General features: G+C 39.4%; 3 protein-coding genes across 3 annotated transcripts; all 3 read left to right on the top strand.

Annotated features, from left to right (window-relative positions):
* The first annotated feature begins 5 nt into the window (after positions 1 to 5).
* Positions 6 to 16106, top strand: LOC110061863 (conserved oligomeric Golgi complex subunit 2-like). Its single transcript, XM_020768758.2, has 17 exons — positions 6 to 291; positions 1050 to 1115; positions 2090 to 2170; positions 2474 to 2580; positions 2668 to 2773; positions 3744 to 3923; positions 4522 to 4797; positions 8052 to 8191; positions 8571 to 8638; positions 9182 to 9300; positions 11582 to 11641; positions 11796 to 11888; positions 12357 to 12432; positions 12540 to 12685; positions 13531 to 13667; positions 14136 to 14334; positions 14879 to 16106. Exons 1-17 carry the CDS (start codon positions 40 to 42, stop codon positions 14975 to 14977), a joined length of 2205 nt encoding a protein of 734 aa, XP_020624417.2. The 5' UTR covers positions 6 to 39; the 3' UTR covers positions 14978 to 16106.
* Positions 16107 to 16177: 71 nt separating this feature from the next.
* On the top strand, positions 16178 to 18625 carry LOC110061958 (uncharacterized). Its single transcript, XM_020768861.2, has one exon. It carries the CDS (start codon positions 16715 to 16717, stop codon positions 18542 to 18544), a length of 1830 nt encoding a protein of 609 aa, XP_020624520.2. The 5' UTR covers positions 16178 to 16714; the 3' UTR covers positions 18545 to 18625.
* Positions 18626 to 19293: 668 nt separating this feature from the next.
* On the top strand, positions 19294 to 24487 carry LOC110062156 (proteasome subunit alpha type-6). Its single transcript, XM_020769056.2, has 7 exons — positions 19294 to 19405; positions 19476 to 19570; positions 22090 to 22171; positions 22586 to 22741; positions 23213 to 23391; positions 23916 to 24010; positions 24211 to 24487. Exons 1-7 carry the CDS (start codon positions 19330 to 19332, stop codon positions 24266 to 24268), a joined length of 741 nt encoding a protein of 246 aa, XP_020624715.2. The 5' UTR covers positions 19294 to 19329; the 3' UTR covers positions 24269 to 24487.
* The last annotated feature ends 2656 nt before the right edge of the window (positions 24488 to 27143 follow it).

Below are 27143 nucleotides of genomic sequence, written 5' to 3'. Positions count from 1 at the left end.
GCCTCAGAGGGAAGGAATGCCTGGCACTTTTTCGATGTGATGAGTTGGAACAAAATGGCGGACTCTCTGGAGGAAATCGTTCCTCGAGAACCAAGCTCGGCTATCTTTTCCAGAGCAGATTTCATGAAGGAATCTTTTAGTGTGGATAGCTTTGTTGGAAGCTGCAAAGGGAGCGTTCCTCTAGATGCTCTGAAAGCAAATTTAGATGATTATTTGAAGTCATTAAAACATGCCCTGATTGAGTTGATCAACGAGGATTATGCCGACTTCGTGAATTTGTCCACAAACCTGGTGAGTACTTGGTTTGCTTAAGTAGCGATAAAGCAAGTACATTTTGGACAAGTTCCTGTTATGTGTTACTGTTGTCAATAAGCTTAAATGAACAAATATTAAGCCTTAGACTGCGGTAGGTGTATTGAGAGGTTGATCCTGGATACTAGCCAAGTTGCCCATCAGGCCGGCGCTTATCTCTGGTTTCTGAGGCATGAGGAGGGGATGTTAATCCATCACAGGGTTACCCCCAGCATTAAATATTTATACAGAGACACTGTGAGAGTTTAGTGGCATGGTGTTAATTGCAGGAATGGCTCCGGACACTGAGGTTTTCTCTCTAAACAAGGAAAAAGAAAAAGACAAATTGCAAGCCAGAATCAGAACCCGGGTCATTTGGGTCATGAGTGAGTCTCATGACCACTACACCACTATAGAGCTGGATGCTGGAAAGCAATTATTTTAAGAATATATTGTGTTACTATTACAAATATTAAGAGCTAACTCAGTAGGTTAACCGGAACACTAGTTAAGCTAACTAGAGCAAACAGTAGGCTAACCTGAGTGAAAGGTAGACTAACCGGGTGCTATAAATAGCTAACCATACTCATTCCTAGTGCATTCGGAGGTCGGAGCCATTCCTGTAATTAGTCGCTATAGTTTAGTGTCCAGCCCAGGAACACAACACAATGTTTCCAGCCAGGGCTCAAACCCAGACCACTTGATCTGGAGGTGAGTGCACTAACCATGAGACCACCGTCCTTACTGGTTTATTTCAGGTTGGAATGGATAAGAACATTGCCAGTTTGTCAGTTCCTTTAGGACAACTGAAAGAAGAAGTATTGGTAAGTGTTTGTGTATGAAGTAACAGGCCACCACAGTGATTTCCATGGAATAAGTTTTGCATTTTAGTGGCCAATAAATAAATGCAGCAACATAGTTCATAAACTGTGGAACTCATTGCCATCCAGTACTAAAGCAATTAATTTATTCGCTACGTTTAAGACCAGCTCAATTAACATTCATTTATCAAAGCGAGGAATTTATAGTCCTCCAGGCTAGAAACTAATAAGGTTTGATACTTAAACTTTAATTTACATATTTATCACATTTTTATTTGCTTTTGTTTATTTTTAGTGTATATATTAAGTGCATGTACATGTATGTTGAGTGTATTAGGGGGTTAGATTGCAATTGGGATGCTGGTTCTGTTTCTTTCCCCCGTCACATCCCATACTATTTTGAATTTATTTATTTGCCTATTTTGTTAGCCTAAAGCTAAAACTAAATAAATAATTAAACTGACTACTTTTTTCCCTAAAAAAAGCAATTGCATGATTGTCATCGCAACACTTGGCGCAAGATATGTGATCTCTCTGTGTTATCTGGAGCTATCATTTGGGTGTCTCAAAACTTAAGCTCTAAGCTCTAAGACCAAAGACCTAAGATCTCCTCTGAATCTCAAAAACTAAGACCTCTCAGCTTTCCATCCCCCTTATCTCAATTATTGTTCCCTGGGGTGGATTTGCACCACTTTGAAGCCGATATTCTCATTCATTATTGTTAACCATTACCTTTTTAATATTAGGGCTAGGGGCATTGTTTCTGTTCTTTATCTATTTTTTGGCCAATTATTAAGAGCCTTGTAGACCTTGTAAGTGGTACAGGTCACCCCTTCCCTGTAGTCAATCCCTGACCAGCAGTACAATTTATCCAGCCTGGAGAACCTAGTGACTGACTGACTGACTGAGTAAGTGATTATCACCCCACTCTTGATACTCCTTCATGTAAATTACAATTGCATGTTTTTATTTTTCAGCTCATTAAGTCTGATCTTGATGGAACTATTGATGCAATACAAAACAAACTAGATGAAAGAGCATTGCTGAGACAGAAAAAGGTATTATCATTAAATCGAAGTGCTCTATGAGCAAAGTCGTAGATTTCCCAGTGAATGATGACTAACATGAGCTAACCTTTGCATAAAATGGAATTACTCTTTTCATAAAAAATAGGTCCACATTGTGGACATGAGTGGCTTATGGGTTATTCTGGTTGTATGAGTTACTTTATTGACTTTTGGCAATACTCATCATAGCACTAATTGTGGGTCCACTAGATGTGGGTCTAAAGTTAAAGCATGGGTATTATTGAGTTTTGTAACAAAAGTCTTGATGTTGGAAATGTCTTTTTTCTTTCCAAGATGTGTATGCAACATTTATTGAACATCACAAAGTCACTGGAGAAGATCGAGAGACTATTACAAGGGTCAAGGCTAACCCAGGATGTGTCCTCCAAAGAACCCAAAGGGTGAGCAAACACTGCTATGGTCTTCAGTTCAGTTTTGTTTCAGTTTTTACAAGAAGTATTTGTATAAATTAAAATATTTTCTTGTAGGGATGATGACTCGCACCTGATTGAGAGAGTGGCCAGTGAGTTTAATCAGCTGCAGTTTTATGTTACTCAGAGTCAAGGTCATCCATTGGTGGAAAGCATCAGAGGGGTTAGTCAGACTCGTCTTCATCCTTTCTTGTGTTTTGGACTTTTGTATTTTAATCTTTTCCTCTCTCATATTAAGTTTTCTTTTTTATCATATTAAAAATAAAATCTGAGAAAATCTAAATAAGACTTGCCTGTATACATTTAATGTATTCCTTTGCTTCTAACTATAATAATATTGTTACAATCTGTTGACATCTTTTAAGTGTATTTCTGTGAGACTAAGACTGAAAGTGTTCAAGAAATTAATTTGGGTAATAAAGCATTAAAAGTTTAATAACATGTCTCCAATACTATTGAACAAATTGTTATTGAGTCTGACTGAACATTTAGAGTTATGTTTCAGTTATTTATAAGTGTTATAAGTGGCGTTTCTATTTCACCTGACATAAAAGCAAACTTGAAAGAGAAGCTCCTTCAACTCAAATTCAGGTTTTACTTTGTAGCAGTAGCAAGACTCTTAGATATGTATCACTTTTTTCTCATTGGATAAAGGATAACTGAAATCAGAGCTGCAGTAGATAAATTGGCTACAAAAAGTAAACTGCCATGAATGGCAAACTGAAAAATATGCACAAACTAATCAACACGTAAAAGAAGACTGTCTAGTACTTTTACCAAGGAAGAAACTCTTGTAAGTTAGATCATTCTCTCTTTTGAGCAACTAGAAAACAGATCCAAGCCTGGTCAGAGTCAGTGTTTATGCAAAACTATATTGGATGTGTCAAGAGTGATTACATTTTCAAAATAGACACTTATCTGTAAACATCAATTTGTTAAAAATAATGATAAAATTATACATGTGACAAAAAACTGTTGGCAATAAACTTAGATAAATGAAATGGTCAGCTGTTTTTGTCCTGGATAAAGCTTTTGTTAATGTCAGTACGTTGAATAAATCACGCTGTCTATTAGTGTAGACTTTTGCTATTGCAGTAAGTTGATTGCTTGGCACTTTTTCTTTTTCTACAAAGCGTATTGCAGCCATAACAAGCACCCTTCAAAAGAAATTGGAAGCAGCATTTCAAGAAGGACTCCAGACTGGAGAGCTGAATCTGCTATCTCGTGTTCTAAGAACATATGCCATCATTGACAAGACAAAAGATGCTGAAATGTTGTTCAGAGAAGTTACTGTAAAGCGTTACATGAGTGAGGTAAAGCAAGGGAGCTAACTAACAGATTTACCATAATAATAACTTGTTACAAGTTTCTCGTTTTGATATTTGTTTGTCAAGATGGGCAATTCTGCAATTATAAATTATTTGTTTTCAATGTCAGAGATGTTCAGAGGCAGCCCAAAAATGAAGAAATAAGTAAACTCTGAACACTGTAACCTGAAAGGTTTAATATTTGTTTTGTATGTCTATAACAAAAGAAATAGTAAATTTAAGTTTCAATGTATTAAGGCCTGCACTCTTTTGAGCTAATGTCTGATCTTACACATGGATGGAATTGACATGTCTGCATATTTTATAATCTTCATCATTCACCACTGCAGTAGCTGTGATTTAATTCCAAAGATGGCAAGGTCTGAGCCTTCGTCATATCAAAAAATGAAAATGCAAAGTTAAAATTACAGTTATCTATTTTTGTTAAAAATTTCTTTACTATTCCTGCAGAAGAGTTTGGTCTCAAACTGAATTTCTTTAGCGATTTTTTCAAAATGTTTGCATTGGAACAGAGAAGACCAGTAGCAGTATGTGAAATTGTATGACATTTTGACTAGTTGTCTGTATTTTTATTGTTCCATAGGTTATTGTTGAGAAGGCACTGACTACAGATTCTTCACAGGGTCTCTACAATGTCTATAACAAGGTTCTTGAGTTTGTTCCCAAACACTGTGCACAGATGATGAACATAACATCAGGAAGGTTTGTAGCCAGTGATGTGGAGATGTTTGGTGAACAGAGGGCAGGAATTCGAGGCTTTGACTTTTTAGTGAATGCTGTGTGGCCTGAAGTCGTGAGTCTCGTTGAGGCACGGTTTGGATCAATCTTTGCCCCTGGAAATCCAGATGCTTTTCATCAGGTCAGTAATTTGTTAAAAATAAAGATACTTTTACTGTCATGCTTGAGTCCCAATTAAGATGTCGTGCTTCTGCTATGCTGAACTAAATTCAGGAATTAAGTTCAACAAAAGCACTGCAGAAGTACAGCATCTGAATCAAGCTTAAGTTTGGCAAGCAATATTAAAGTTCGACAAGCTCTGCCATGCTGCATGACTCTTACATGGCAGTGATTCAAATGTTATACTTCTTCTGCACCAAACAAAATTTGTAAATTATATTACATGTAATGTATTTTGGTGGGATTCCATAGCTGTGGGGAGTTGATAGGAAAATAATTATGCTCCCTCATCATAGGCCTGCAGTGCATGCAGAGAGCTAGATAATAAAGCTCTGAGGGAGATAATATTATGCTCCCTCATCAGAGGCCTGCAGTTCGTGCAGAGAGCTAGATAATAAAGCTCTGAGGGAGGTAAAATTATGCTCCCGCATCATAGGCCTGCAGTGCGTGCAGAGAGCTAGATAATAAAGCTCTGAGGGAGATAATATTATGCTCCCTCGTCATAGACCTGCAGTGCATGCAGAGAGCTAGATAATAAAGCTCTGAGGGAGATAATATTGTTACATGGCTTCAATAAATCCAGAATTTGTTATGACTCTGTCACAACATTGGAATCAGAGTTATGTTCCTGCCACGCTGCAGTTGAACCTAGTTGTAATTAAGTTCAGCACCAACATGTGAATGTTGTCATATTGCTGTAGCAAATAAATATTTTAGTGGATCATGTTAATCCCTCAAAATCTGATCTTATTAAGGTGACTACCAACACTTTTCAGCTCTCCCCAGCGCTTACACTTTGATAGATCAGTGCTATCACACTTTATGAGCTGATACTTCAATAATGGTATCAAATGAATGTTCCTTCACTGGTGGACTAGCTGCTGTCATCTTTAGTACATGACAGATTGTCATAGCAATATCATAACTTGTTGAAACACCCTTTATTTAAGCTGTAAGTGCTTGTAATTTAAAAACAAGCTAAGTGACCCTCCGGTTTCTTTATTAAATTGTGTGACAACATGGTAAGGAGGGGGGTGTAGGGGCCTATTAGAAACCAAAAAACCACGTAAAAAATCACCAAAAACTGCAAAACCGAAAACCAAAATAAAAGCCCTCACTAACAAAGCTTTGGTAGTCTTCAGAATTTCTCTTTCTGTTATTTAATTTCCATACGTCTAATTGCTTATTTTACTTTCTGACATGCTCTGCGTATTCCCTTGTTAGTGCACAACACATCGTGGTCTAAAAAGCTGCTTTTTAATTTGTGTAAATCAGCTCCACAGACCTATAGCAATGTGAAACTAAAAACAATTTCCACGATAAAATGTTTTTGGGTCATTTTTGTTTAAAAGAAACACCACATTCTCGAGTTACTTTTTGAATTCCACTGTCAGAATTTTCATTTGTGTAGGCACAATGGCAGCCCCATTTTATAACCAAACTAATTTATTTTACAACCAAACAGTTTCTCCTTTGCTTTTATTCCATGTGAATGGAGCAAGGAAGCACAATGTTATTTCCGCGACGAAACAGGGAGACAACTTGCAATTGAGCTGTTAGAAACTCGATGGTCCATAGTCTAAGGTCAAAGTCCACAAGATATTTTCCCAGCCGCGTGATATTTTAGAAATAGTCTTTTGTTTTGATGTTATCTTTAGCTTTTCATAGTCTGCTTGGCAGCCGTTACGACCCAAATAACAGCTGTTAAAGCCAAGACTAGGCTTGTCATGCATTCCTCTAACTGTAAGTGGTCCCTTAGAATTAGAGTTTTAGCCCGACTGCGGGGTGCAACTTCCTTGGCAAAACCAGAAAAACCATAAAATGCATTGGGCAGAAAAATCGGAAAAACTGCTATCATTGTTGACAAAAACTGAAAACCAAAGACTAAATTGGAGAAAACCCGCAAACCGCACAGACACCAAAACCGAAAAACCGCAGTTTTATAGTGAGAAAACTGAAAAACCGAACCAAAAACGGACCCCTTGGTAAGATGCAATTCTTTGCACAGTTTAAAAAATTCCGTAGAGGGAATTTTGAGCTTCTTAAGTTTTTGAAAATTGATATAATGATAAATAAAGTTTGGTATTATTGATCCATCAATGAAAGTATACAGTAAGTGTGCGTAAGGGTTGGGAACTGTTGTTAGCCATCTTAACAGTGTTATCTTTTGCATAGTTAAGAAATGGTTATGTTAATAAGGTAAAGACTAAGTTCTAACTCAGAATTTTCAAGATGCATTTTCTCATTAATCCCACACTGTCATATCCTCCAAGACCTTTTATCATATAAGAGACATTTTAATTTGTGAAAAGAGCAAATATTGGAGAAGTTAAGATTTGTTAATGGACCATAATTATAATAATGGTTAAATACCCCTCGGTACACAAAGAACATAGCCTGGGGGGCAGAACTTGTGCGCTGCAGGGTAGAACTTGTGCGCTGCAGGGTAGAACTTGTGCGCTGCAGGGCAGAACTTGTGTGCTTTAGGGCCGAACTTGTGTGCTGCAGGGCAGAACTTGTGTGTTGCAGGGCAGAACCTGTGCACTGCAGGGCAGAACTTGTGCGCTGCAGGGTAGAACTTGTATGCTGCAGGGCAGGACTTGTGTCATGCAGGGCAGAACTTGTGCGCTGCAGGGCAGAACTTGTACACTGCAGGGCAGAACTTGTGCGTTGCATGGCAGAACCTGTGCACTGCAGGGCAGAACTTGTGCGCTGCAGGGCAGAACTTGTGTGCTGCAGGGCAGAACCTGTGTACTGCAGGGCAGAACTTGTGCGCTGCAGGGTAGAACTTGTGCGGCAGGTATCCTTCAAACTGCAACCTCAAGTCGCTTGTGGATGATAAGTATTCCAACAAAAAAGTCTCTGTTAAGTGAAGTGTTTCTGCCAGTATTTGAAAACGCTGTATCTGGTAAAAAATCAGTGACTGAGAATCATGAATGCTTACACTGATAAGCAGGAGCTGAAAAAGAATATATTCAAAATTGGCATAAGAATGAAAACTGTTGTTCTTCAGAACATTCAAGCAAATAATTTACACATAAGGAAGTAATAAACATCTTGAAGATTATCTACAACTAGTAACAAAATTGGCACATATAATTCTTCTGTCTGGAATGGCTCAGTTAGCCTGTTAAGCAGTCATGTCTATCCCTAATGAGGAAAGTTAAATTGATATTTGTTTTCAGTGTGTCATACCATTACTCCTTTCTCCTACAGAAATATATGACCACGATATGGTTTATCAGTAAGTTTGAAGGTGTTTGTGGGTCAAAGTCAAGTGTACAGAGACTGAGATCACATCCTAGCTTCACTGCTTTTATGGCAAGGTGGAGTTTACCGGTCTATTTTCAAATAAGGTTTGTAGATCTATTCATACGGTGCAAACATGAGTATTAACCGCGTCCATTCTAGTCTGTTGTGTATGATTAATTAAGGTGATGGTGTTTATGAGCTCTGCATAGAAGAAGTGGGACTGCATTTCCTAGAGTTGAGGTTAGTTCTCTGTCTCACTTTAAATTTACAAATTATTTCAGAAATTAAATGCCCTTCAAGAAAGTATGCATTAAAAGCTATACAAAGCTATACTACTATTGGTTATGGTTGATTTGGCCTACAGCCTCATCAACTATCACTTAGTAAACTTGAGCTTGTAATCTAATGTTAATTGAACATGACAGAAATGGAAAATGTGTTTTCTATTTCTTAGATGTTACATTTTGCCATCATTACTTTTAGGTTTCAGGAGATAGTTAATAAGTTTGAAAATTCACTGCAGTTGCCTGAAGATCTAGACAGAACAAAAGGTACAGTGAGTGTGATTAAGAACAGCTTATGATGCTTGAAAATCTTATGTGCTAAGTGTTGGAATATTCTTAAAGATTACTGTAGACAGGAAATTAAGTTAAGCCTTGTCCATTAAAAGAGGGAGAATAGGATGATTATTTTGACACATTTCTCACAACTTTTCTGCTGAAGATAAGAAATAAATTTGACAGTTTTGTGTAGTTCCAGTAAATATCCATACCCACTCCATAGAAGGTGACCAAAAATTTTGACGGATGTGGTGGTGGGGGGTGGGGGTCTCAAAAGCCAAACATTAAACTGGAATTTCTGGAGGGGTGAGGGGGTGGGGGTCACACCAAAAGTTCCTTTGTGGGGAGAGTATGGATACTTCCGGGAAAGAAACGTTCTGTGATTTGTGCCGAGTGTACCTTATTACTGAATGGATTTGATTTTGTTCATCAATATGTGAAATTCATTATTCCTCCACTTTCAATACTCAAGGTATATCTCTTGTCAAAATTCATTGATTATTAACTAATGCTCATGGTAAATTATTCCCTCAGATGCTGAGTTGTACTCAACATCAGCTGTGAGTGTATTGTGGTGGTGTATTGAGAGATGTTGGGAGGACTCTGTATATATTCAAGCCCTGTGTCATAGATTTTGGAGGCTGACCTTACAGGTAAGAAGTTGCTCTTTGTAGGAACAAGGAGACTATTGTACAGTGGTAACCCATCAATATGGTCACCAACAGGCCATGAAAATTTGGCCATATTAACAGGGTGGGCGTATTAATGGGATAAAGTCAAACCTCATGACTGGTCTAAATCGAGTGACATCTTTACAGATCTATCACAATTGCACTTAAACAGCCGGAATGCAGATGTAATTTGAAACAAAGATTGAAACTTGAATCAGTGTGTAAATATTAACAATGGAAAGATGAACATAACTGACCAGTTTGAGTGACTGTCTAAACCAGGTAAAATTATAAAGGGTTATACAGGTTGGAATTTCAGACTGAGGCTGTTGGCCGTATTTATGGGGTGGCAGCATTAACGGGGCTTTCTTATAAGAAAATGTATGAGCGTTTTGCCTGGCAAAAAAAAGTGGCCGTAATAATGAGGTGACCGTAAGACGGGGTTCCACTGTAACTAAAAATATTTTTTTACCACAATTGCTGCTAATCTCGCAATCTGATTGGCTAATTTGCTGTTGTTGATAAGAGTTCAGATCACTCTGCTCGCGTCAGTGTGTCGTGCAATGCCTTTTTCAGCTCTCGCTCTGAAAGAAACATTCTCTTTAACGATGATATTGTGGTAAAAAAACAAATCGAAATGTGGTTTAGCGTGGTCTGTACTCTTATCGACAACGATACGTGTCATCACAGTGATCAAAATTTGTTGTGGACTCACTCGGCTGCGCCTCGTGACTCTGCAACATTTTGACCACTGTGATGACGCGTATCGTTGTCGATAAGAGTACAAACCATGCTACAACCTCGTTCCCAGGGTCCTCTCTCTACCTCGAGAAAGTACCCTGGTTGCGGCTGATCACTGTCTACTAGATTTTAGCAGATCCCAGAGATGTGATTGAATGGAGGGGCTGGAAAGTTAAAGTTTGTCTCAGCACTGAGATTGCCTACTGAGCCTAGTAGGGAGTGGAATTTGTATCCCTCCCGTTGTGGATCGGCAAAAAGCACAGCGAAGGCATTGACACATTCGATATAGGAGTTCAATGCGTTCAGTTTTCGGCTACAAGGTTAGCTCTGCATTTAGCTGAATTTTCCCCGTCGATAGTTGGACGGTCTTTGGAATTTGTGGCAGTGAAAACATTTGGCAAAGAACTTGGACACGACCACCACCACAATAAATGGACCGCGCGATTAATTTAATTTCACTTTTTATTTTTCATTGGGCAAAATCACGACGAAGGTTTTTACTCGTTCCGTTAGAGTTAACTTGAATACGTCGTATGTTCGCCTACAAAGGTAGTTTTGAATTGGATTGAATTACTCTCATCGACAGTTTGACGGTCATTCCATTCTCTTGCGGCGAAAAAATTTTACGAAGAACTTGACATCAACAACGTCTGCGCGCTGAATATTAAAGCATGATTTAGCTTAAGTTTATATTTTTCGATCGGCAAAATCACAACGGCGGCATTGGTTCATTCGTTTAGAGTTTGATACGTCCAGTGTTTGGCCAAGAGACTAACTCTAAATTTGATTGAATTCATCCAGTCGAAAGTTTGACGGTCATTCGATTCTGTTGCAGTGAAAAATTTTATTAAGAACTGGACAACAACAACATCGGCCGCGCGTTTGCAAAATCCAACGGCTTTCGTTTCAAAACTCTTTAGCTTTAAGTCCAATTTTCGGTCGAGAGACTAGCTTCTCATTAAATTGAATGCATCCCCTCGAAACTTTGACGGTTATTTAATTCTTGTGCTGTGAAAAACTGATTAAACTAATCCGAAGCAGGCTGTTGACGGTTATTTAAAAAAAAGTAGTGAAAAATAAGCAAACTCTTCTCTCAATCAACATCTCATACTCATAGAAGTTCAGATGGAAACGAAGCACCGGTCAGGCAGGATCTCTGACAAATAACATGCTTGACTTTCAAAATAACGTCTGTAAGGCAGCGCAACTTTCACCTCCATAGACAGTGTTGACAAAATTAAGGTCAGGACCCACCCTCTGTGCGGCTTTGGTTGGAATGCATAGAACGTGACCAGACGCAACCAGGGTACCTTCCCGAGGTAGAGAGAGGACCCTGGGAACGAGGTTGACCATGCTAAACCACATTCGATTTGTTATGTAAACAGTCCTTATGGCATATTTTTGATGAAGTTTAGAGTAATTAGTGAATGTTATGTTCATTTGGATTCAATTCTGTTATCACACGTGAAGATTTGGACCCCTTGCCATCAAGTCCAACCACCTTTTCTTTTCCATTGTCTAGTTATTGTCACGTTTGTCTGTGTGGATTAAAGAAGATGTTTCTTCTACAAGAGCTGCCAGTGTAAGTATAGTTGCCCTGTAATACTAATTGTGGTATGCACTCACAGTTTTGACTGAGAAGTGCAAGGTGGGGACGTTCATGTGCAACCACAAACAAATGAGTTCAGAGTGACAGTATTTGATATAGTTAGCTAACTGGTGCTCATATTGTTTAGATCAGTGATGGCGACACAAGTGAAGCTACTGGTGAGGTGACCACATCGTATTTAGTTCACTTACTCAGTGACTTAAATACACTTCTTACAAAGGTAAGCTCTAACATTAACTGACTGCGATAATGAAACTGTCATTTTCTAAAAATAACCGACTTTTTCTGGAGCTGGTAGGATTCAATTGAAGCAATATACATTGTAGGAATGATTAAGGCTGGTTTGCTCAATAAGCAACATATACAGACACAGTAAGGTGCTGCTAAGTAACGCCTTTTGTTGAGAAATTTTCAAACAAAGGGTACTAATAAACAACATCTTATTTCATCTGTGTGTGTTGGCTTATGCTTATGTGCCAGTGAAAAACAGCCTCAACCAAAAAAATGTAGTCTGGGATCTGTTTGTATTGTTCAGAAAGTAAATGTCTCAAATATTGATCAGAGATAGTACTCTACTATGTTTGTGGTGCTTATCATACTGCCATTAAGCGGGCAGTCTTTAGGTGTCTTGTATTAGCTTGTTTACTAAACTGTGTGTTGAAAATTCAGTTTCTTGTTTTAATTTTAGCTTCCTGAGTTTTTCAGACAAGGGATCTTACCAAAGCTACGTCAAACAAACATTCAAGACACAGAGATGCTTTCAGGTAGATTGATAGTTTTTGGGGGGGAAATAAAGCCGTTTCTTTTCCGTAGACCACCAAGTGTCTCTCCTAGCAAAGCAACTAAGTCTGTTTTTCTTTGCTGTTTTTAGAGGCCATCCTAGAATCTTGTGGGGCTCTTCAACAACTGGTGCCAGGACTGGAGGGTCAAATTGTGAGCCAAGTGGTAAACAAGGCCTCACAGGGGCTTGAAGCTGCCAAGAATATCCCGAGACTGTACCGGAGGACTAATAAAGAGGTAACTCATTATTAAGCTGAATCTTATCACGACAGAGCAATTACAGCAGCACGTGTAGTAATGTATCTAGTATGTAAAGATGAAATGTTCAGCCTGTCGTGAGCGTAGGACAAAAAAGTGAAGGAATAAGTCGATTTTGCTTATTGGCTCTTAGTAATGTAATAAATAAACAATAGCGTCCATTTGGCGCGGAAATATGCTCGGATATTTGTCCGCGGATATTATCTGTTCCCAGAAGCGAACAGTTTTCCGAGAACGTAGCTGGAGGAAAGCTCTGAGCTTTGAGGAACAGATAATGTCCAAGGACAAATATCCGAGCATATTTTCGCGCCAAATGGAGGCTATTGTGTTTATTATCCTTCAAATCTTTTTCGCAACGCACGCGGTTTTGAAAATTGGGGAATATCACTCGGATATTCTCCAGTTTTAGCTGGGGAATATTCAGTCACGTGGTGCGTCTGGACCAATCGCGCTGGGGCTAAAATGTTTGATGGATTATAAATAAACAATAGCCTCCATTTGGTGGAAAAATATGCAACGATATTTGTCCGCGGACATTATCTGTTCCGAGAAGCGAACAGTTTTCCGAGTTTTTCTCGAGGAAAACTGTGAGCTTCGAGGAACAGATAATGTCCAAGGACAAATATCCGAGCATATTTTCGCCCCAAATGGAGACTGTGTTTATTATTCTTGAAATCTTTTTCGCAACGCACGCAGTTTTGAAAATTGGCGAATAATCTCGGATATTCCCCAGTTTTAGCTGGGGAATATTTGATCACTTAACGTGTTTAGACCAATCGCGCGCGAGCGAAAATATTTGATGGATTATAATGATGATATTGCAGGCTCCAAGTAAGGCGTCTACGTTTGTGAGCAGCGTACTGAAGCCTGTCCGTGAGTTCATGGAGGACAATCAAACTCTTGTTAAACAACAGCAGCGTCAAGCCTGGGCAGCGGCTATTCTACAAACGTTGCTTGTCAAGTGAGTTCTTTGTATGGTCAATGATACCTGACGGATTAAAGTCCTGGGCAAGCGCATTATGGAAATACCTTGATATAGCGCAGGTTATCGCTTTTACGAGGTTATCGCAGAACGCAGCCATAAAGAACGCGAATTATGTTTGAAATTCTTTAAGTTTTTTTAATGACCGGAAAATCAGCTGGCACCGTAGGTTGGTAGGACGTAATGCTGCGATACACCTGACATTAAAATCTCCTCTAAATACCTACTACAAATTTAGGTATATAAAAAGGTAGGGAAATCTGTCATTTAGTAAATGACAGATTTCCCTACCTTTTTATATACCTAAATTTGTAAAATCCTTACCCTTTTATATGCCTGAAGCCTGCAAAAGGTCCTCCTTTCGGGTGGCTTCTCCTCGTGAAAGGTTATTCTATGGAGGACCCTTCGGGACCACTGAGTATAACCTGCTCGCCGTTTTGGTTTCAGGTATCACGCGGTTACAGGTGATGTGTTAACGTCCATCAAACGAACCGAGGACAGTCTAATGCGTCTGAAGCGATCCAGGAAACAGCCGGGATCTGGAGCGAGTAGTCAAGCACTCAACCAGGAAAACCAGTCTGCCATGAGTGATGACGACAAGATTCGGCTCCAATTCACTCTCGACACGGAAGAGTTTGGACGAGCAGTAAGGAACTACATTGCAGATACTGGATCCAAACTGTTGCCAAACTGTTTTAAAATTATCGTTCGTTAATACACCTCAATTTGAGTTAGTCTTAACCATGTTTGATGATGTGTAACTTCTTACTAACCGCACTCAAATGACAGAAATTTGCCAAAAAAATTCCAAGGAAATTATCTTAAAGATAAGGTTATCAAAAGCTTGATACCAGTGTTACGGACTTGTCGACGCCATTTTACAAAGCAGTTTGTTCGCGTGCATTTCAAAAGTAAAGAAACTCGATTTCTGTGAGAGAAACGAATCAAACTGAAATATATTTACGCTAAGCAACTGTTTTATATGTCCTTGCTGATGCTTTCGCTTCGTTGTGAAAGGTATCTCAGGTGTCGTTGGCCGGTTTGAGTGTCTTCACTGTGAGATTTCCTGAGATATGAGGATTGATGTTAGATCGCAAAAATGTATTAATTTATTTATACTGATATACGTAAATGACGCGATTGAAACGTTTTATTTGTGATTGTCTGCAAATTTGTGTCCTTTCTTTTAGATAAAGGAGTTGGGCATTGAAGAAAACCGAACCCCAGCATATACTGAATTACTCAACACAGTGAAAGCTGCTCGTGCCTCAAACACTGCCATCAACTGACCAAGCATCAATTATCAGAGGACAGATCCTTGCGTTGCAGGCAGAACAAGTTCATGTAATGCTAATATTACAAGATACTGGGATCACTTCATACAGTCTCCAAGGACTTAGGGCGAGTACTAAAGAACTGCCTGAGAAACTTTGAAATACAATCAACTCACTCGGCTTGTTACAAGAGAAGTGAGGATTATTTTCGAGCTCACTGGGATATGTTCTAAGAGGTCTTGTGAGGAGCTTTACAGGGCGATATTATTGAAATGTTGGCTGGACGCCCGACATTAATTTGTTAAAGGGCTAACGTGGAAATGAGTCGTTATTTGTCACACACTAAGGTCACTGTTATTTATATCATGTACATTACTTTGTGATGAGGTCAATATCTTTGTTATAAATTAGCAGATATTTTAACCGGAGAAATTAATGTAAAGAAAAAGACATTGTAGAGAAGCGGTTATAAAGAGATTTAAAATGTATATATATAGCTAATTTGTTTATAGCTTGGCTGCGGATGTCTATTTTTCTTTAACACTTTTTAGACTGTGAAAAGAAACATTAGACTCGTGCATGCAGGCTAGCAGCCATACTACATCTGGGACCTAGATTGTGCTACCGGCGCTAAATTTGAAGTTTTCATCCAAAGTTCGAACATTCATCTGTTCTACAGAATAGGTGTCAATAAAACATTGTTTTGTTAACATTACTGACCTCATACCTTGGGCTATATTGGCCAGTTTATTAATTTCTATCATGGTATGAGGTCTGGCAATCGAGGCAATAGTCTTCTCGGGATTGGACTGGAACTAGCTTGAAAGTGAGACTGATGCGGGGAGTCTTCTGAAATGGAAATGACATAAACCATTCCCGAACATGCCCCATTGCAAGCTATTTCTAGTCCAGTACCAGTTTGCAATCCACAAATTGATCAGTGGTAGTTACATCTGACGCATGCGCATTAATTATTACTTGATCTAAAACAGAAAGAATGTGAATCACTAGGTACTGTGCATCGCTGATAGATAATCCAACAAATAGAAATATTGTATTTGTCAGACGGGCTTGTCAGATTACTTAAGAGGTAGTTCAAACGAGTAAATTGGTTTTTCGTAAAACGAGAAACTCGGATGCTGGCTCTTAACGACTGAATTTCTTTCTCCGCTCCTGCTTTGCTTTTGTTGGTAAAATGTCACCAAATTCCCGGGGGGGGGGGGGGGGCACTAAATGCTTGATAGTTTCAATCACAGGTAAACTAACTTCACTGGTACATTTACCCCGACTTCTTAGCGCACGAAGACTTTAACAACGCTCATAAAAACGTACAGAAAAGTTCTTAAATCTTCAAACCTCGCATACACTGTCATTAGCACAGGGGCAAATGTTGCAAAAATATGGCTTTCCTTGTACTTTATTGGCTGTGTAAGGTTCGCATGGTATTGTGATAACATGTACAGCTGCCATCTTTTTACCTACGGAGGATTGTGACTGGTTGACAGGTTTGCACCGGTTACATGCATGTGTTTGGTTTGAGTTTCAATGGTTCACTGCACTGTCTGCGTTCTTTGTGATTAGCCAGGGTCATAATTTTGGTTTGGTCGTATTACGACACTAAATTTGATACGTAACCGCTCTAATACTTTGTATGATGTATTCTAATTAGGTCGCGCGCGCTACCTCACACTTGAAATTACTCATAAGAGCTTTGTGACGTGTAATCAAACACGACGACTTGTGAGAGAAATCATGGCGGACGAAAGGAAAAAAGATATGTCCATTGTTGAACACAATGTATTAGAAGTGTATGAGGTGAAGGATGGCGCTGTACAGGAGTGTATGATGTTTGTTAAAAAGTTGAGTGAAACAAGTCTGCGCGATCTGGAGACTGAAAGAAGCAATTTGAACGATTTGCTGACGGAGGCCGAGAAGGAAGTAACGAAATTAAAAACCTCACTAAAAACAGCCAATGGCAACGTGGAGGAACTATCGGCAACCGTGAAATCAGAAAAAGAACAACGTCTGGAAGTCGAGGAACTTCTTCAGACAACTCAAACTACGGTGGGTGAATTGAAGAGCGAGCTGCAGCAAAGTATGGAATCGGCGGCCGCTTTGCAGAAACTACATCAGGAGAAATGCGACGCACTTACAGAGGCTCAAGAGATGATTACTAAATTTACAGAAGAAAAGAATGCCCTCCAAGAAGAACTCAAAACTCTGCAGCACTTGAGGTCTCAAGATGAGGAAGAAGCTAACACGATACATCAACGCCTTCGCAAGGAACAAGAAAAAATTTTACAGATTGAAGAAGAACACGAAGAAGAAGTAACACAACTGAAAAAAGAGCTGACTGAACTACAGAAAAATTTAACATCAATAAAGGAACAAGCTGCCGCTGAATTAGCTCAACTCAAGCTAAAGCTTGACCTTGAACAGAAAATGAATGAAAGCTTAAGCAATGAAGCTGATAGCTGTGTTGATGACATCAAGACACAGCTTGTCAGGGTTACACGTGAGAACGGAGAGATTCAAGCCAGCAAACAATCGGCTTTACACCAACTAAATACCGCGGAGGAAGAGATATTGACACTGCGGAGAAAACTAACTGAGGAGAAACAGAGACGAGAGGAACTATACCAACATAACAAGGTGAATATGGCGGAGGCAAAGAGCCAGTTAGAGAAAAAGATTTCCGAGAATGAATTGTTAACAATTGAAAAAGATGAAATTGAGAAAAAGCTTGATTCTCTGGAAGAAGAAAAGAAGAAACTTCTTTGCAGCGCGGCAGAATTGCGAGAAAATATGGAGGCAGCACGCTGTGAAGTTTGTTCCCTTCAGGAAGAACTGGAGGCTCTAAGAGTCTCTCACAAGGTGCAAGGTGAACATAGCGAGGAACCTGGTTATTCCTGGGCCAACAGGGTGGACGAAGAAGAGGATTGGGAGCAGAAATACAGAGAGATTGAGATTGAGCAAGAAACACTGCAGAAACAGTTTACTCAAGTCAGGAAACATCGAAACCGAGTGCTGCGTGAGAATGGTGGACTGCGTCGTCAAATGTCCATGGCAGCTGCTCAGCTGGCAGTCACCAATCAGAAGTTTCAAAGACAGCTTCAGCATTTCCGTACACAGCTCAATATGGCGGAACACTTGTATCGTGAAAAAATGTTGGAATGCAGTATTTTAGAGGTGCAAATTAAGCATCTATTGAAGTCCTCTCCTACTGCTCAACAAAACTACGATTACACTAACAACTCTGAAGACCAAGGCCGCGAGTACATTGCCAGATCTATTGATTTTGGCCGCCGACACGTCGGTCACGATTTCCCTGCGCCCCGGTCAATCCCGCGACCACGTGATGACAACACGCGGCACGTGCAACACGCTGCGCGTCAGCAGCATTCGTCCAAGCACGTGACACAACAGAAGCGCGTGCCTTGTATCCAGTCAGTTGAAGTACAGCCTGACACTTGCATCTCTACTGTGGAACAAGAATGCAGTTATCCAGATAGCTGTCCTGTTGAATATGTTGCACTGCCTGTTAACAGCACTACCGCTCCTGAACCTGACTTATCTGTATAGACTACAAATCACCAAATTTAAAGAGCATGTATTGAACCATTGTCAGCTCATCATAGCTCAATAAATTGTTTTGTTATGGAATGTGGTTTCCTTGACTTTTGAATTAAGCTGGTGTATCCTGTGTAGAATTCTCTAGATTCTTATTGGAACTGAGATTAGTTTTTGCGATACGCCGATAACTGGTGTCGGGTGAATTTTAGAGAGACAATCAGATATGGACGAAACTCTCTACGCGCATTGCTATAGGTTATTTTCCAACCTCGTATCCAGAGTCTTGCGTAGTAAGAAACCAAGACCCGAGGAACGAGATTGGCTGTTTACTGAAACATACTCAGCCATCTAATTATAAAGAACGTTATACGGTCGTTATTTGTAAATGAAGCCACCACTATCTCCTCGCACTGCCTCTGACTCATTCCCTCCCCTTCAATAGCTCCTTTTGCGTGCCCCTTAAAGCCTGAAACACAAGAGAGACGCGACTGGGACGATTGAGCCATTTGTCAGCCTCTGGCTTTTTTTGTCCACCTTGCGCTAGATTACAAATCCTCTTCTTTCAGCCATAGTTAGTAGTCAATTGACTGGGTCACTCTCTCTTTTCCAGCCCATACACTTGTAGCCGAATGTGTTGACTAGACTGCAATATCAACATCAACATCCGAGCAACAACAAATAGATTTGGAGAACACGAATCAAACTTCTCCCCTCCCCTCCCCTCCCTCTTTCGGAGGAAACTGAGTCATCTACCCCAGTCCTCGCGCGTGTTTTCCATTGGACGGAAATCCAAGATGTCGCGTGGTACGAGTGCTGGATTTGACCGACACATTACAATTTTTTCGCCAGAAGGGCGGTTATACCAAGTTGGTAAGTTTACAGGTGCAAAAGTATTTATTTCTGTTTTCAGTCGCCAATGTTCGATTTCTCCTGTCCACAGAATATGCTTTCAAAGCGATAAATCAAGGTGGACTAACCTCCATTGGTCTTCGAGGGGCTGACTCAGCAGTGGTTGTCACTCAAAAGAAAGTACCGGTCAGTTTATGCTCTTTTCTTCTAATTAACGTAGAAAAACTCTTTTTATTCTTCAGAATCGGCATTTGTCGTACAGCACTTTGTACTTGTTACTGAAGAGTCAGTATTTTCAAAGTCTCTAATATAATCTTAATAAGCTTAGCTTTCCAGCCCAGTTGGATAACAGACGGTCTTTCCGTTAGGTTGCTTTAAAATTGTTCAAACTTCACTTGGATTGATTCCTTAATGCAACAAATTGCCTGAAAAACTACCCACCAAGGTTGTCCAAAGATTGTTTCAATGATAAGTTAATAAAGATGGTGAATTTTAAGCTTGGTAATGAAATGTGAAGGTGAATTAATCAACATGACACGAGCGTGGGACAAAGAAAAATTCGGAGTCCCCGACAGTAATCGAACCCATGACCTCCCGAACACCGGGCGGGCACTCTATCCACTGAGCTACGAGAACTCATGGAGAGCAAGGTCATTTAAGGTGGCCGAAGACAGTTTTCGCGTGCGCTTTTGCTGATGCAATTCAGCGCGCGCACAAGGATTGCAAAAACAAACATGCCGTCAACAGAGCGATCATTTTATTTACTCAACACCCGCACTATCTGCGCTATTTTTCTCTATTATTGAACGCAGTATATTGATGGCTTTAGTCTTTTATTACAAAGATATGTTAGAAAAGGTAACGACGCAAAAAACCCAGCAATTCTCAGCTTTTTCTTTGTTACTGAAAGAACCCAGTTAAATGCAGCGCATGCGCAGTTGCTCGAAAAATTGAGACCGATTGCTTTTGCAGAAACATGCCGATTTCTAACGATCCAGTCGTTAGAATTTCCAGAAATTTGGCAAAACAATAGTTCAGAAACCACGTGAATGATTTATCGCAAAAAATTTGAATTTTGACATAGGGAATTTTTAATAATACAGAACATGCAGTGAAAACGGTTAACGGCGAATTACAAAAATCGCCTATGTCAAAATTTTATTAGAACAGTGTTGACAGAAGGGATTTAATGTCAATTCGTAGTGGGCAAATGATGAAAAAAATCTAATGGCTGAATTTTTTTTAAATAACAAAAAAACATTTTTTAAGCCTTGTTTTTAACCAGCCCCATTGCCATGGCAACAGCACACACCTTAGCCAAAATGCGATAATAAAGCCTTCTGTGGTTAACCTTGATGCTTGCAAAAAACGGGCACCAAAGCATAAATAGCTTAAAAGTAATGGTGAATTAGGCATAGGCTCTTGAAAACTGTGTTTGGCCACCTTAACTGAGTTCATATATGACAGGTGTCCTGCATACTGCTAGGATCAACGCTATCGAATTCATCGTGAGTAGTGATAAGTTAATAAAGGTGGTGAATTTTAAGCTCGGTAATGAAATGTGAAGGTGAATTAATCAACATGACATGAGCGTGGGACAAAGAAAAATTCTGAGTCCCCGACAGGAATCGAACCCATGACCTCCCGAACACCGAGCGGGCGCTCTATCCACTGAGCCACGAGAACTCATGGAGAGCAAGGTCATTTAACTGAGTTCATATATGACAGGTGTCCTGCATACTGCTAGGATCAACGCTATCGAATTCATCGTGAGTAGTGATAAATTGATCCTAGCAGTATGCAGGAGTTTGCAATACAACCAAAAAGTGATAATTGTGAAGCCCCCAAAATGGCTCATCCATTGAAATTGGTTTATCAGCTGAAGTGTTTTCAGAAAAGAGTTCTGAGTTCTTCGTACAGAATAGAAACCCACCAACCATTCTTCAGACCTTGTGAGGTCTTACCACTGTGCTTCAAGAGAGTTCTAGGTCAGGACCTGACCTACAGTTATGAAAGAGTCAGAGGACTGACCATTTAGCATGTTGGGTAGTTATTAAATGTTTTCTGCTGAAAAGAGGGTGCTTACTTGGGACGGTCTTATTGGCTTATAACTTGTAACCCAGGGCATGAGGTAATGCTGCAGCCTTGTCAATGGTCTGAGATATTAGATTATTCGGTTTTGTTGGTGATCTATGTAATCAAGAGTTCTAGGTCTGCCATGTAAGTCTGATTCTGTCTTACTGTAAGGGAATCTATCACACACTCTATATATACAGGTTCTGTACTCACCTGTTGAATGGTGTGGCTAAAAAATTTACCAAAAAGATGATTTAAAATTTTTATTTTTCCTAACCTTTTTGATGTATGGATTATGTCATAAACATCCTTGCAACATATAAATTCAAATGCAGCACACTCACAACATTGAACGTAACCAGTGCGCGTAACCAACTTGACAAGTAAGATAAGCTGAATGTTCACTGAAACAGTAGTGATTTTCAGATTTAGTGCCTGGGGTGTCAACTGAATTTTGAGAGGTAGAGGAGTGATCAACATTTCCACATCTTCTTTTCAACCAAGAACCTTTACAGAAAAAGTTACTCATAGCACTGATTAGGTATAGATGATGATAATCTAGTTGTTTCACTTTGCCTTACAAGTGACCCACTGGCTTACCAGCTTTTGTTGTTTGATGGTGTTTACAGGACAAACTGTTAGATTCCAACACTGTAACACATCTCTTTGAATTGTCAGAGAGAATAGGATGTGTCATGACTGGACTTATAGGTAAGGCATTCTCCCTGGTACCTTGTTTTTCCAGTTACACTGTACTTTTATGAAACAAAATTGTGCATTTATTAAGTAGCTGTAATCTTTATTATTGCTTTTGCATTTTGTGATATGTTGTTCATTTCAAATCATAACTTCTATGGCTGGGAACACTGTTTAGCAATAGAGTCTGTAGCAACTATATGGGAAATTTCAAATATGAATGGACATTCTCATTTTTAACACACTCATCATTAACAGTATTGATTTGATTTGATTTGAAACAAGACCTGTTTTTGTGCAGCATTCAAAATATGTTGACTTTGTCCATTAGGTCCATAATGACAAGAAACTTCATAATGCATTTGAGACAACATTCAGTGTATTGTTGACTTTTAATTTTACATAATATTTAATTGCTTTCATTTGAAGCTGATGCACGTTCTCAGGTTCAGAGAGCAAGATATGAGGCTGCCAACTGGAAATATAAATATGGCTATGAAATTCCTGTGGACATGTTGTGTAAAAGAATTGCTGATATTTCACAAGTCTATACCCAAAATGCCGAGATGCGACCATTAGGATGCAGTAAGTACAGTTGCTAAGGGCTGTTTGTTAGTGAGGAATACCGTGGAAGGTAACACGGCCAAATCTGCTTGTCTGGCTGCTTTCCTTGACTTACTAGACATATAAAATATGTACATGTACTAGTAAAATCACTTTATAGGAGTGTCATGGTAAAATCTGTATCCTAGAACATATAAAGAAACCATATCCATGTATGAAAACTGCCCCAAAACAATCATGCACAGTACAATACATAGATTTGAGCTCTTTATTTGTAGATAATTTTATGTGTTAACTATCTATTTAGGCTGTTTTATTGGTAATAAATAGAGAATGGATCTACATTCCTATTTATTGGTTTTCGAATTCTCAAGCATTTTCATGTTGTGTCTTTGAGGTCATTTGCATTGCATGGCATGAAAATGACCAATAATGGTGATGTGGTGTTTTTGTCCAGCGTTCATTGTTCTGTGTGGTCTAATATTATTCCAGGTATGATTCTGGTTGGAATAGACGAAGAAAAAGGTCCACAGCTATACAAAACAGATCCTGCTGGTTATTACTGTGGTTTCAAAGGCTGCAGTGTGGGTGTAAAGCAAACAGAAGCCAACAGTTTTCTGGAAAAGAAAATAAAGAAAAAACATGCTTGGACACAAAGCGAAACTATTGAGGTAAGTAAAGTATTAAAATGCATGCTGTAAGTCTGTTTACCTTATACAAGTACCAGAGTTGAAAGTGCATATGAAGGTTGTGAGAAATTCCTGTTATTAACTTGATAAAAATATTGATATACCAAAAGAGAACCTTTGCTGAGTCATTTTAAAGTTACACTACATTAGCTTCAAAATATCAATGAAAAAGTTTTGCACAGTGTTTCAGCAAAGTGGTCAAAAACAGGTCAAAAACTCTACAAGGTCAGCTACATGACCCAACAAATCAATACAAAATTTATAATGATTTGGTGGGAGCAGTGGGAATTGACCCGTTGGAATTCCTTGTTGACACCTTCCCTCAAAAACTTATCTGGAACCCTGTTTGCAGTTATGAGAACTATGTTAAAATGTGTTCAATTTAGTTATTTTTCATCATTATTGGATAGCTGTTGTAGAAGCTCTAATGTATTGTTAGTGACTGTTGTAATTCAGAGGGTTTTTGACTGTTTGGTTATTTTAATGACATAGTGTTATTTCCACAGACTGCCATCAGTTGTCTGTCATCAGTGTTGTCTGCTGACTTCAAACCATCTGAGATAGAAGTTGGTATTGTCACAACTGACAATCCACGTTTCAAGTAAGTTAAATAATTTATTTTACTAGGAGTTCTCAAAGTGAAACCTTTCAGTAAAGCCCTGTAACTGTGAAGTGGCTGGTGAAGGTTTCAATGGGTTTGTTCACTTTTAAATATACTTGTATGTAATGATAATAATTGATAATTGATTATTAATGTCTTCTGTTTAAAGTGAAAACTTAAATGCCTTTTTTTATGTGTAGGGTTCTCACCGAGGCTGAAATTGATTTACATTTGGTAGCCATAGCTGAGCGGGATTAAACAAGCATTATTGGACAACACTGGCAACTAGCTTTCAGGAAAAGAATCAAGATTGTTATCATTTGCAGGAGACTTTAACTGCTTAGATGTCTAGAAAGACTTTCCTAAAAGCTAACTATGGTCCTCACAACTTTGCAACTCAGTAATACATGCACCTTTTTAAAAAGTTGGCTCACTTGTATTCCTATAACCACCAATAAATTGATATTATTGTTGTGATCAACTGTTCTTTTTGAGTGAATTGAATTTATGAGTTTTAGTTAGAATTTCAAGTTTGAGCTTCTAGTTTGAGTTTGAATTATTTCCCCTTTGGCATTTTGTAAGTCCTGGTTATTTAGTTAGGGTTTTTATTGTCATTTTTGCTTAAAATGTTGGGAGGAAGTTTGATACAGTAGTATGAAAGCTAAGCTTCATAGGTTTAATAAGGTGCTCATCAGGGTCAGCAAGCTTCAGCAGAGACAATGCTAAGGAGGCTAACTACAGTGGTATTAAGTGTTACAATAGTCATCAAACTCATCAAATGGACAATCCCTCTTTTGTATAAATACTCTTACTAGTACTGGTGCAAGCCCTTAGCCAAATACCTGTCAAGGATAATTTACTGACCATGGCTGTCATCAAGTTTTGAGTCACCTGTACCCTTGATCTTCACACCTGTAGCAAACGTGTTACCTTCTGGGTGAATTGTATCAACAACACCATGACATCAAGGGCCGATCAAACATGCTAGGCCGTATCAGGGGCTAACCCGAGAACACTGAGCCCCGGTCCACGGACCCCCACAACGGACCGGGTCCACGGACTACCCCTATGGACCCCTCTACGGACGACCCTAAAATAGTGTAAAAATAATAAATAAAGATTTCCCTTATGGGTTGTCTAATAGATTCAGGCTCGAGTCGGTGATTTTTCGAGTGTTACACTGTACAAATGTAACAGACTTGGGTTTTTAACACCCCACCCCCGGCCCCTTCCAAAATAAAATGCCTAAAAGCTGTTTTCAGCGTAAGGAGATGCCGATGGTAAGAAGGAAAGTTCTTATCTTCCATTCGTGACTCAATCTGGCTATGGAAGATATATTTTTAGGCTGTTTATTCTTGTTGTTTGTGTTATTCCGCTGAGCAAATTGTGAAGCCTGGAGCAAGTTCACGAACCCACGGGAGAATGGGCTGAACAAAATGGCAGAGGGGAAAGAACACAAATTTCGAGGCTTCTTTCGTATACTTTATGGCCACAGCAAAGGAAATGGCAATGTGTAATGATATAAATTGCACACGAGCCTGAATTCAGGTCTGTTACATTAGCACAATGTAACGTTCGAAATTTCGCTTTCACGAGTAATCTTTTAGACAACCTGTAACTGAAATATTTATTTATTTATTTTGTAACTGAAATATTTATTTTTATTATATTTTGGGGGGTGGTCTGTAGAGGGGGTCTGTAGGGGTAGTCCGTGGACCAGTCCATTGGTAGTCCACGGACCCGGTCCGTAATGGGGGTCCGCGGACCCGGGGTCAGTGTTTTCGGGTTACCTCCGTATCGGGTGTTACGGGTTACAGCCCTTAATGATAGCCCTGTTGACTTTGCAGTATATTTAACTAATGGTAAACGCCACAGCGTGCACTATCGAGTTATGGATGCACGCGGGAGGTTGCTAAGCACGAAAGAAGCGTAAGAGTCGCACGAGGCGATAGCCTCGTGCGACTCTAGCTTCTTGAGTGCTTAGCAAACCTCCCAAGTGCATCCATAACTCAATAGTGCACGCTATGGCGTTTACCATTTGTTTTATAACATAACATTGAGACATTGGAACAACAGAAGTCCTTTTATTGAGCTACATCACAAAAAAAACGTTCGCGTAGTCTTACATGACAAGAGAAAACAAGCGCGCGAAAATTCATTCATGACAACTGACTGCACACCAGTAACTCGATAAAGTTTCATCTTCAGACAACTGTGAAGACAGTTTCGCATTTCTGGCAGAAGGACGTCGGCCATTACTTTGGAAACAATGTCTGTCAAAAGATTTGCTTTATAAACATTAGCACACACGTCAGCAGCGTACACCCATGGGCAAATAGTACACGCTGAATTAACCAATCAGAGCGCGCGCTTTGCTTTAGTTATGTTATAACAGTGATTAGACAATGACTAAAACAGATGCACATGCTCTTATAATATTTGGTCAATAGCTATTTATTATTTTACTGGTGAAGCTCAGAGGTGTACCCAGCAAAGCTCAAATGAGGAGGCTCCACCCTAAGGTTTAAACCCTGACCTTTCTAGGTGTATCATCAAATTTCATTTTTGACAGAAAAGTTAACCCTTTTTAAATGTCTCCATAGAGAATGGTACGTACACCTCTCACAGACCTACATACAGTAGGCACACTAAATTGCTTTTGCAAAATCTAAGATTGAGTAATATAACACTTAGATGACTCAACTGCACGAGGGTGGAGGTTTCTTTGAAAAGGGCCTTTTAAATTCCTAAATGGCAGTTTTCCTTCCCTTTTTATACTTGAGCTCATGAAGTCACTACATCTTTGGGGCAGAGCTTTCAGGATATAGTCTTTTGCAGATAATAATCTCCTGTCCCTTGGAGAGCCAGCATGAGAAAGCAGGGTCAGGGAGAAGCCTGGTGGGGGACTCCCTATCAAAAGGTCAGGGATGCTCGTAGTTTCGCTCAGGGGTACAAAATCCGAAACACCACTGTTTTAGCTGTCAATTTATCTTAAGGTGCACCGGAAGAAATTAAAATAAAAAGGCTCTTATTTCTGTTTTTAGGCTTGATTTCTGCTAGTCTCTCGAGCCTGGTCTAGTAGTGCATGCTAATTACCTGAACAGCGGCTAGTAATCAAGCCTATTCTGTTTTA

The sequence above is a fragment of the Orbicella faveolata genome, unplaced genomic scaffold, assembly GCF_042242905.1.
Source record: "Orbicella faveolata isolate gen_17 unplaced genomic scaffold, um_ofav_v1 contig_24, whole genome shotgun sequence".
NCBI classification, from domain to species: Eukaryota; Metazoa; Cnidaria; class Anthozoa; order Scleractinia; family Merulinidae; genus Orbicella; species Orbicella faveolata.
This window is presented reverse-complemented; position numbering and strand designations above follow the sequence as displayed.